At 40.7% G+C, this 12,066-nt stretch overlaps 1 protein-coding gene across 5 annotated transcripts in view; it reads right to left on the reverse strand.

The window, feature by feature from the left end:
* The window catches only part of LOC106081406 (calcium uptake protein 3, mitochondrial), a 40,247-nt gene that overhangs the window by 14,874 nt on the left and 13,307 nt on the right, over positions 1 to 12,066 (reverse strand). For 2 of the 5 annotated variants that reach the window (XM_013243337.2, XM_013243329.2), the window contains exons 4-8: positions 11,193 to 11,240; positions 11,034 to 11,116; positions 10,618 to 10,680; positions 7,411 to 7,494; positions 4,025 to 4,135 (exon numbers count right to left, since the gene is read on the reverse strand). In XM_013243337.2, coding sequence (XP_013098791.1) covers positions 4,025 to 4,135; positions 7,411 to 7,494; positions 10,618 to 10,680; positions 11,034 to 11,116; positions 11,193 to 11,240 — 389 coding nt within the window. The remainder of the gene's footprint in view (positions 1 to 4,024; positions 4,136 to 7,410; positions 7,495 to 10,617; positions 10,681 to 11,033; positions 11,117 to 11,192; positions 11,241 to 12,066) is intronic. The other 3 variants (XM_013243357.2, XM_013243348.2, XM_013243362.2) reach the window with 3 other exon arrangements.

The raw sequence follows: 12,066 nt of genomic DNA on the forward strand, positions 1-12,066 counted from the left end.
CCTACACATTCCAGGGATACTGGAATCTGTGGGTATGCCTCTAGCGACATGTAAGCTGAGTTTGCAGGACCAGGCCCGAAGGACAACGAATGATAGATGGTCACAAAGAGGGGGCTGTGAGCATTCTAAAACTATGTGGCCTAATCTAGACTTGAAGAGGTCTACTACTTTGCTGTCAGACGTCTCAGTCATTTTGTCCATCATGACAGGTCACTGTCTAATCGGAAAATATGCTGACAGACTGAAGTTTGGCAGCAACGACTTTTGCAGAAGCTATGAGGACATACCTTCTGTGTGTGTGTCCCGCACTAGCAGTAAAAAATAGTTCCACTTTAGGTTCTCATTTCTTTGAGAACCTGTCTGATTTAGCGGATGTGGACATTTGCAAGTTATTGGGTAGGTAGGTTGGTAGGCTGACCTCAATTTATGGTAGGTTTTTACAACATATAAATACCAAGTTAATCAATCCCACGGCAGCCAGTTGTGCGCACCGGATTGACCTGATGGAACCCTCCATCGGCAATGGATGCCGCCTCAGTGTACGTATTCGTCTTTTTTTTTGTCATGGAAGAGGCACATCCCGGAGTGCCTTCTCCGCATGCTTCTGGTCCGTGCCGGGATTGAAAAGAACCCCGTGCCCTGGTTCTATTGGGTTTGCCAGAACCGCCACCATCATCGGTCGGTGTCGGTGAGGTGTAACCGGTACATGGGGTGGGTACATTTCCGATCTTGCTCTGGCCTCATTTCACTACGAGAGTATAGTCATACTGGATATGTTGCAAGGTGCTGTGCAGTGGGTCACAAGCATCGTCGCCTTCTGCGTACTCGTCATCGGACTATGTGAACCCCCCGACTTCTCCCGTGCGACAATATATGCAACAGCAGCATCCCAGCCCCAATATTGCTAGGCCAGTGCCGGGAAGTGTATCGTTCTTGCAGTTAAACTGCAACGGACTTCGTAGCAAGATCGACGAGATTGTGGATTTTATGAGTCGGAAGAGCATATTCGTCGCGGCGATCCAGGAAACAAAGCCTGCAGCTTGCACCGGTACTACCGAGATAGAGCTATACAACGTGTACATACCGCCGGTTGGTAGCTGTGTCCCAATTAATGGCCAAGCTTATAACCCCGACATAAGTGAGTTATTATCAGGCCATAATCGTCTGGTTCTAGGGGAATTTAATGCGCATCATCTCTTTGGGGTCAGACCACCTCCCCATAGTTCTCACCATCGACCGACCACCCTACTTCATAACCTCTGAGCGCCGGACGTTTATCAATCAAAAGAAGGAGTATACCAATCGCCGCTTCACTGAACTCCCACCCCCCTCGGATGTGGTAGTTGCCGAGAGGAAATTCCGAGACATCATTAACGCAGCAGCCGCTCGTTTTAAAACAGTCGGTCGATTAACCCAAGTGCGGCCCAATTTCCCGGCGCAGGCAGTGGTACTCGCAGACGAGCGCGATGGTATTCGTTGTATGGACCCCACTAACAACAGAATCAGCGAGTTGAATCTGGAAATCTGGAAACAGGATAGTCAAGGAACATACGCGGAATTTGTGGCTGGAACACTTGAATCAATGTATCTTAGGCACCGGTTTAGGCAAGTCTCTCTCGAACCCCGGTAGACGGGATAACAGGACCTCAGTCACTTTTGGCGAAGTAACCGTGACTGATCCGAAGAGATGCGCCAGGTTGTTCAACCGTCAATTTATTGTGCATCCCGAGAGTTACAGGGCAAGAAGGAGAGCCATTCGCCGTATCCGTGGTCTCCGAACCGATGGACAGCCATCACAATTTACCGTGGGCGAAGTTACGAATGCCATCCGTGGCGCCAAATCATCCAAGGCTTTGGGTCCCGACGGAATCTCCACATTGATGTTGAAGAATCTGGATTTACCTGGAGTTGAGTACCTTACTTCTGTCCTCAACCTGTCTTTGAACACTCTTGTAGTTCCCGATGTCTGGAAAATGGACAGAGTGATCCCGCTACTGAAGCCTGGAAAGGACCCGTAGCAAAGACGCTTGAGGCATTACTCCTCCCGAGGCTCGTAGGAGAATTTTTTTCGCCGAGCATGAACTGCATAGCACAATAACTTCTTTGCATGCTATCACCGCACACATTTGCCGTCGCTTCAATCAACCCAGGCCATCTGATCGGACGGTCTTGTGGCACTGGACCTATCGAAGGCATTCGAGACGGTCAGCCATGCCAAACTATTTGAGGACATCGCCAACACGTCTCTCCTGCCAGGTCTGAAACGCTGGGTCGCGAATTATCTGTGGTCGGCAGTCATGTGTGGAATTTAGGGATAAGAAGTCGAAGCACCGTCGTGTGAAACAGGGAGTTCCCCAAGGTGGGGTGATATCTCCGGCACTGTTCAACCTATACCTATCCTCCATTCCACCCCCTCCAGACGGCATAGAGATCGTATCATATGCGGACGATTGTACGATCATGGCATCAGGCCCCCACCCATTGTTGACATCTGCGATAGGTTGAACGTCTACCTCAACGAACTTGCCTCATATTTCTCTGCAAGAAATCTGAAGATATCTTCCATCAAATCTTCAGCCATATTGTTCATTATAAATACGCGTAAGGTGAATACTGTGCTGACTGTCATGGTCGGTGGAGAAATGATTCCGATCATCAAGTGTCCCAAAATACTTGGCGTCACATTTGACAGCTCTTATACATTCTTCCCACATGCCACAGCAATTTGCGATAAAGTCAAAAGCAGAAACAAGGTCCCCAAGTTACTTGCTGGCAGCACTTGGCGTGCAGACAAAGAAACCTTGTTGACCACATACAATGCAATTGGCCCGTCAGTGGTAAGTTATGCAGCGCCAGTGTGGTCGCGTCAGCTTTGCGACATGCAGTGGAATAATATTCAGATCTGTCAGAATGCCGCCCTCCGAACTGCGACGGGCTGTCTCCTCATGTCTCATGTGGACCACCTCTATCAGGAGACAAAGATCCTACCAGTGCGAAGACATAACTACATGCTTAGGTATTGCTTACCCTTGGGGTTGTCATCGCAGAGACCATCCAAATCATCATCTATCTTATAGATACATATCCACCGCCCAGAAGCCTTAAAGTAGATCTATATGATCTAGAGCGTGAGATTCAGCGCTACAACAGAGAACCTTTAGATCAAGCAGGTTTAGACAACATTCATGCAGACACGTAGCAGATGCGGTAAATGGCTAGCGGGTGAATGTAGTCCTTAGAGAACGACCGCCTCTCATTGCACCTGAATAAATTGACCTCTCCCGGCAAACCAGAGTAGTTCTGGCTCATCAACTCCTACAGAGCAAGGATTGATGCCGACGAGCAAGATGTATTTCCCGATTGCAACCAGTGATCGCACGATGCATGTCACCTGTTTAACTGCCCAGCCAGACCCAGATCCCTGTGGACTAAGTCAAGTTCTTGGGTCTTGACACTCAACAGAATCAATCAGACGAAAGATAGAACACAAAAAACTGCTACAACAACAACAATAACATGTCGCTTATATTAATAGTGCGAAAATTGTTGAAAACTCTCGAAACATTTTGACACGAATATGTTTTAGGATAATAGAAAGCCCTAAGTATTGTAGGAGAACACAGTAGCGCATAGCTCAGCATTTCTTCCTATGGCCCTTAATTCCTGGATTCATATCCTGCGGAGAATATGAGAGACATTTTAAGCGGCGATCATCCGCTCATTAATGCTGATGTCATTTGAAAAACCTTCAGCCATGTAAAACTTCTCTATAATTTCGTGTCACTCTACGCAACGACGTTGCATCATACAGTTAGCAACTGGAATCGGCCAACATTCATAGATTGAATATGAAATGGTTTTTTTCAAAAGCATTACGAGTTATTGTTTAAAATGAATAAAGATCGGAGTGGTACAAGTTTGGAAAAATGAAAAACGGTTTTTAAGGAGTAATATTCAGTGTACTTTTTGCTTAACTAAACTTGAAATAATCTGTGGAAGATCCCGAAATGTCGATATACTATACCTCTTCTGTTTTGGCATCTTCATCCTTTTTATCATCTTCGTTGGCGGCCTCTTCTTCGGTTTTATTTTTACCGCGTTTATCTTTCCAGGCCCCGCTAAATATGCGTTCCATCTGATCAATCCAACAACCACATACAAAGTTACATAACACACAACACATGAGCGTGGGTATGGGTATGGGTTGGAGTTTACGTTTGATGTTAATTATTATTAAAAGAAATTAGCAGAGGAAAGGAAGGAGAGAGAGAGAGAGATACAAAAATATTAAGAGAAAGGGAGAGAGCGGATTTTGAAAAGGCGTTATTAGTTACCATTCTCAGGTCATTTGTACAAAATGCAATAAAAAGGGGAGGGGAAAAATTACATACACAGAAAATCTTCAATTCAGTTTTGTGCTGTGAATTGATTTACAATTCCTCACACACTAGACTAAAATTGATAAGGCAAATGATAATACATAAGAAAAAAGCATTTACATAAATAAAAATAACGTAAAAAAATAAAACTTAAAACTAGAAAAAATATTTTAGGTGACCTTAGCTGCTGACTCGACACATTGTAGGATTAGTTCTACCAAATTTTAACGGAACTGTACGTCTTTGCTTAGAAATAACATAACTTAAGCGATAGTAACTCAATGGCTTAGTGACAAAACATAAGCTTATTTTCAAAACAAAACAAAACAAAATGACATTTGACAGATCATACATGAAGATCCAGGCCAAAACAATTCCTGCTAACTTAAGGTGCTATTACACGGCATGTAAATGTCTCATGGCATGCCATTTTTTGTATTCACATGTAATTGAAAATGTTTGTCAATTTACATACGATTCATCATTTTTACTATCACACCTGTATGTATGACATAACCTAAAATTTGAGCAAAATTTATGAGTAGTAATTGTTAAAATTGTAAGAAATCTGTTTAAATCATAAATTTGTGAAAACAGTTTAATTTGACTGACAGTTACTTTCATTTGACTGACAACAAAAACAGCTGGTTTCTTTATGTTTTTGTTAGAAGGAAAATTGCAGGCTCTAATCGAAAAAAAAAAAAATTACATGTGCCATTTTTGTATCAAACGACATGTACAACTCTCCATGTGCTCAATTTGTCATGTCATAAGACAACTACACGCCGTGTAATAGAGCCTTTAAGGTCAAACTTCACACAGTTGCAAGCGACTTATTGCACAAAACCAACAACAGCTTGGTAAGTCCAGTTACACATAAGGCAATTTTACTTGCAGCCAACAACAGCTTGGTAAGTCCAGTTACATGGAAGTGGGAAATCACTTTCCCCTAGCAAAAACGTAGTAAGCACATTTGCAGCATTACCTTGCGGCTTAAAAATAATGACTTATTCACACTAATACCTCCGGTATTACCAGTAATAGCAGAGAACATATACAGAGAGAGCAAGAAAATTAATAAGAACGATGAAAATTTTGGATTTTATGGCCATGCTTACAAATAAGCCACCGGTAAACGTGAGAATAAGGGCTTATTTCCTAGGACATCGCCATGTAAAAAAAAGTCAGTGAAAATGGGTCTGGCAATAAATGGAGATAAGACGAAATGGATGGTTTCAGCTCCCAAAAAGCCTTGCACAACCGAGTAGATAAAGAAAATGGAGAAAGTTGGGAACCACAACTTTGAGATAGTCAATAACTTTATCTACCTCGGCACCGCCGTAACCGAAAAGAATAACACCAGTTTTGAGATAAAGCGAAGATTAAAACTGGCAAACATATGCTATTTCGGATTAAGTAAGTAGTTTAGAAACATGGCCACCTCTCGACAGACGAAGATTGCACTATACAGATGAGGCGGTGCTTGGAGTATTTGAGAGATTCTTCGTAAAATATATGGACCAGCTTGCGTTAAAGGAGAATATAGGCGACGTATGAACCACGAGTTGTGTGACAAAATACAACGGCTGCGTTGGCTAGGTCATGTCGTCAGAATGGATGAAGAAGCTCCAGCAAAGAAGTCTTTTGAAGGCAAACACGCTGGTACACGCAAACCGCGAAGACTTAAAGCCCGATGGAAAGATAAAGTGGTGGGAGACACCTCGAAACTTGGCGCCAGACATTTTAGAATGAGCGCATTAGATCGAAGCGATTGGAACGCTATTCTATGTTCGCCTAGTGGAACAAATGTTCTGTCATAGCCAATTAAAGTAAAGTAAGTACTTCTTATTGATGTAGGTGGTTGTGGTTGCTGTTGTAACCACATTTTCATGAGGAGGTGGCGATCCTCGTCATGCTCCGGTAGATAAGCAAGTTCGTTTCGGTCCAAAGGACCGATCATCGCGGGAACAGGGTGGCCATTGGTTATTTAAAGGCACCAATAACTCGCCTTGTCATATCGAAAGAACCGGTGCAGCCCGTCGTCTTACTGAGACTCTCCGATCGATGTCGCTGAGCGTCCGCGACGGCCGTCGCAAATACTCCGTATGGTCATACCACTTTCCGCAACCTGTAGACGCTCGCAGCTAAGCTTCTCGAAACAGCAATGAACACAACACAGATCGGACCTCAATGTTCCAGCCTGTATAGTGCTCACAGCTAATCCGTGTCTGGATTGATGTTAGTAGTTGGAAATTGTAATTTAGCCACATCGGTTCAGATTTGGATACAGCTTCCAAATAAACCGACCTCTCGATTTGACTTCTTGAGCCCCTGGAAGCTGCAATTTTTGTCCGATTTGGCTGAAATTTTGCATGTTGTATTCTGCTACGACTTTTCACAACCGTACCAAGTACAGTCCAAATCGGTCTATAACCTGATATAGCTCCCATATAAACCGATCTCCCAATTTGACTTCTTGAGCCCCTGGAAGTCGCAATTTTCATCCGAATTGAATGAAATTTTGCACGTAGAATTCTGTTATGATCTCAAACAACAGTGCCAAGTACAGTCAATAACCTGATATAGCAGCCATATAAACCGATCTCTCAATTACCATAGTTCGGTTCCCAGAAGCTTTAATTTTTGCCTGGTTGGTAAACATTTGGTAGGTAGAATTAAATAACGCCCTTCGACTTAATTTATTTTGTGTACATATTTTGCAGAATCCATGTTCCATGTGGGTTCCCAAGATTCGGCCCGGCCGAATTTAGCACGTTTTTACTAGTTCTTACTCATTCAGTGTTGGCACAAGTAAAATTGTTAGTGTTAATGTGGTACTTAAGAGCTAAAATCGCATGTTGTGAAGATACCTTGCAAGCACAGGCGACTCATGACTGAAAGCATATCAACAGTCTGCTTGGGACATAGCCAAATAAACAAATTGTAACTCGAAACAGAAAAACAGAAACGAAACATTTTTAATCGAAACACAAAGAACTCAATAAACTAAAAATCAACCTCTCAAACTTACAAATGCATTCGTTTTAGTTTCTTTTGGTTTTTGCTTGTAATACAATTCACGAGCCTGTTCTTCGGTTGAAACTAAACGTTTAAGCTAAATAGCATGTATGGAATGAAAATTAGATAGTATTTCAATAAACAAAATAACATAAAATCACAACATAATTATTATACGTTTAATTTTGTCTTAACAACATTGTTAAATCCTTGAGAGCAAGCTATCCAGGAAATACTTATGTGGATTATTTGTAGAGAAAAGATTTAAAGAAATGTGTATTTTCTATATAAATATAATTATTGTAAAAAATATATGAAATTGATCTTATTTGGAAAATGTGATTTATAGTTAAAACCTTATTTTTGATTCACATGCCGACTATGGCTTAAGGTATATACACATGTCCAAAGCGCAATTGACCTAAAGTTTTAATGCGTAATTGACCTAAAGTAAGACCGCCTTTTTAATTGATGGTAGGGTAATAGGGTGGACTCAATTTACGCATGCAAATTGCAAATTTGGCGACGTCCAAAATGGAAATGTGACTATATGTGTGAAATACTCTCTTAAAGTATTTTTATACCCACCATCATAGGATGGGGGTATACTAATCTAGTCATTCCGTTTGTAACACCTCGAAATATTTGTCTAAGGCCCCATAAAGTTTATGTAGTCTTGATCGTCTCGACGTTCTGAGCTGATCTAGCCATGTCCGTCGGTCCGTCTGTCGAAATCACGATAGCGGTCGAACGCGTAAAGCTAGCCGTTTGAAATTTTGCACAGATACTTAGTATTGATGTCGGTCATTGGGGATTGCAAATGGGCCATATCGGTTCAGGTTTAGATATAGCTCCCATATAAACCGATCTCCCGATTTGACTTCTTGAGCCCTTACATGCCGCAAATTTTGACTGATTTGGCTGAAACTTTGCATGTGGTGTTCTGTTATGACTTTGAATAACTGTGTCTAGTACGGTCCAAATCGGCCAATAACCTGAAATGGCTCCCATATAAACCAATCTCCCGATTCGACTTCTTTAGCCCCTGGAAGCAGCAATTTTCATCCGATTTGGCTGAAATTTAGCACATAGTGTTATGTTCTGACTTCCAACCAAGGTTCATATTGGTCTATAACCTGGTCCGATTGGCAAAAATTGAGCATTTTACTTGTTAATTTCTCTTAATATGTAAAAAATAATTGCTGATTTGGACTGTACTTGGCACAGTTCTTGGAAGTCGTAAAAGAACACTATGTGTTCAGCTAAATCGGACAAAAATTGCGGCTTCCAGGGGCTAAAGAAGTCAAATCGAGAGATTTGTTTATATCGGAGCTTAATCCAAATCTGAACCGATATGGCCCATTTGCAATCTCCAGCGACCTACATCAATATTAAGTATCTGTACAAAATTTTAAATTTAAAAAGTCCACTTACTGTTCAATACTCAAGCGGATCCAAAGGATGGCTTATTTATGCATCACAGCTGCACTGAGGACGACACCATCTGATGGACTGAATTTAATGCTATATCTAATGCCGCTGGACATTGTGGCTAGACAAATTGTTTCAACCACTGCCGTGAGGCTAAGGGAGCTTTCTTGTTTGTCATGTGGCGGCTATGGACACTGTACTATCCTCGATACATTATCCGATGCTCCAGGCAGTGTTGACACCCTTCCTGTGCAGTCCGATTCAAGTTTTAAGCTCAATGATAAGGGGCCTCCTTTTTATAGCCGAGTCTAAACGGCGTGCCGCAGTGCGAGACCTCTTTGGAGAGAAGTTTTACATGGCATAGTACCTCACAAATGTTGCCAGCATTAGGAGGGGAATACCACCGCTGAAAGTTTTTTTCTGATGGTCTCGCCAGGATTCGAACACAGGCGTTCATTGTCATATGCGGACATGCTAACCTCTGCGCTACGGTGGCCTCCGTAGATACACTTATAGTAACCCAAAAACTTTTTTCTGGTATCCAAATTTGAGGTGGCGTACCTAGGGAGTCCGCCCAGGGCCCATGAGCTCGCCAAATCGGACATATTTACCGACATAACAATATGTGTGGGGCAAAAATGAAAGTTCTGTAGTCGACTCAAGTGAAAGGTATTTGGGAATAGGAAATGAATTTGATATCCAAATGTGGGGCCAAGGGTTTGGGGATCACCCCCTTCGCCAAAACACCCCCAAATCCGAAATAAATGAAAGGCCTGTAGTAGTAGAGCATCGAATTGATATCCATTTGAGGGTCCGCCCTACCACCAAAACACTTACAAACTGGACTAATTGACTGGCCACGGTAATATGGGACTCACCTAACAGATATTTGAGAGAAGCGAACGAATCTGATACCTATTTTTGTGACCAAGTGTTTAGGAAGCTACCCCATTTAGAGCTGGCAAACTATCGGTAATCGCAACATTCGATTTTTTCGATATTTCTAATAATAAATATCGATAGTATCCATACTATCATTAATTTACAAAAACCTTTATTTCAAACGAAAATGAGAAGTAAAAATCGGGAGATTATGAACATAAAAGCAATATCAATGCACAGACCAAATAAGACCAGCTTAATAAAGTCCAATCAAATGAAAATTGCGCCTCTATAGCTTATTTTTGTTCAATTTGTTAAAAAATTAACTTTGTCGATAATATCGATGGGAAGATATCAATTGATATTCAGACAAAAACAAAAATCGATAGTGTCGAAAGTGCCATCGATATTTTGCCATCTCTAACACCATCCCCGATCGAAATGTATGAGTTGAGGGGAAATGGAATTGGAGTTTTCAGACAGTAATGAGAAAGATATCCTTGGCAAACGCATTTCTTGTATGGTCCTCAGTGCTATGGGAAATTGCATTCGTCTAATTCGCAGACAATAAATAGATAGATAAACCATAGACTATTTTTAGGGGCACCAAGTACAAAGATTGGAAATAAATGAACAAAATTAATAGAATAAAGAATTTCAAGAGAACTGTGTATGATGTATAAAAGAAAACGCCTGTTTTCTAATTGTGTTCGTGGTGGCGATTTTTCATTGAGAACAATGTGTTATCTAGTATGTGGAAAGTCTGTGGTCTAACTGGTCCACAGTTTCATTGCCCGTTAATTGTGGTTATTGCAAATAGATCCAAAGGAGTTAATACTCTAGGACTTTTCAATTTTCCAAATAAGATCTTAAATTGAAAACTAATAAAGTAAATAAAAATTCTTACAACACGTCTTGTTTCGTCATCCAATTCATGTGAGCGGAAAGAGCCACCCAAAATTTGTCTAACCTAAATTAAAATAAAACAAAAATAAAATAAAATAAATTAAATTAAATGAAGAAAATTTGAAATTAATGAATAAACAAAATGAAATAAAACAATCGAGGATGTAATTTTACATGCACACCGATATAAGTATGTACCCATATTTTTATGATATGGAAATATTTTTGATATTCTGGCTATATATTGAAAAAATTGGAATAAACTCCATTAACAAAATTTTTAAAAAATAAAATAAATATATTTCCAAATAAATTTGAATATTATTCACTGATTTAACCTAGGATTTAAATCTAAAATATGGGTACAAACTTCAAACTAAAAGCATCCCTTATATTTTGGAGTTGGTTTAAACTTACCACTAAGAACTCATTTTTGTCAACTCGTTGATTGCCATCGGTGTCGAACATATTGAACGCAATTCGAAAACCAGATTTAGGTTCTTAAAAAAGAAAGTAAAGTGAAAAATACAACACATTACATAAGTTTAGCATTACAATGTAAATTAGAATACTTACTGGTTAGAACCGAAAGAAGGAACAAATATTCAGTATAGGAAATAATTCCTAAAAAAGAAATATTTTCAAACACTTAAAAGAGTTATCATTATAATATTTATTACTTTACATTAAGGGAGAAGTTTTTTTATACCCAACACCATAGGATCCCCCATCCTAACTACTAATTTCGTCATTTCGTTTGTAACATCTAAGGCCCCTGGGGTCTGCAAGGAGAACCCAAGGAATGAGATCTGTTTTCGACTGCCGGACATAAATACGATTTTGCAGTAGCACGGACTTGGATTTTCCTTTTCGAGTTTACTTTTTAGTATTTAGAGCGCACAACAAGCAGATTGGTGGCTACACCTATGTTCATTGTGGCATGGGGCGGAATAATATCCGCACCCACTTTTCAACCTAACCTAACTTAACCTAATCAACATTTTAAGATATGAACACGATTTTTAGCCATTCTTGGTTTATACCAAATTTATGTGACGGTGGCGAGACTTGGTGGTGCATCCATGGTGTGCGACAGAACGCAATATCTCGCTCTCTTTTTCTTATTCACCACACAAAGGGCTTCTATGTTCTCTGCCTAGTGTGGTACATGCGTTCCCCCCTCCTCGTCTCATTCTCTTTCGTGTCGAGTCATAAGCACACTTGTTATACCCTCCACCATAGGAAGGGGGTATACTAATTTCGTCATTCTGTTTGTAACACCTCGAAATATGCGTCTGAGACCCCATAAAGTATATATATTCTTGATCGTCATGCCATTTTAAGTCGAACTAGCTATGTCCGTCCGTTTGTCTGTCGAAAGCATGCTAACTTTCGAAGGAGTAAAGCTAGGTGCTTGAAATTTTGCATAAATACTTCTTATTTATGTTGG

Source organism: Stomoxys calcitrans, chromosome 2, assembly GCF_963082655.1.
Source record: "Stomoxys calcitrans chromosome 2, idStoCalc2.1, whole genome shotgun sequence".
Classification (NCBI taxonomy): Eukaryota; Metazoa; Arthropoda; class Insecta; order Diptera; family Muscidae; genus Stomoxys; species Stomoxys calcitrans.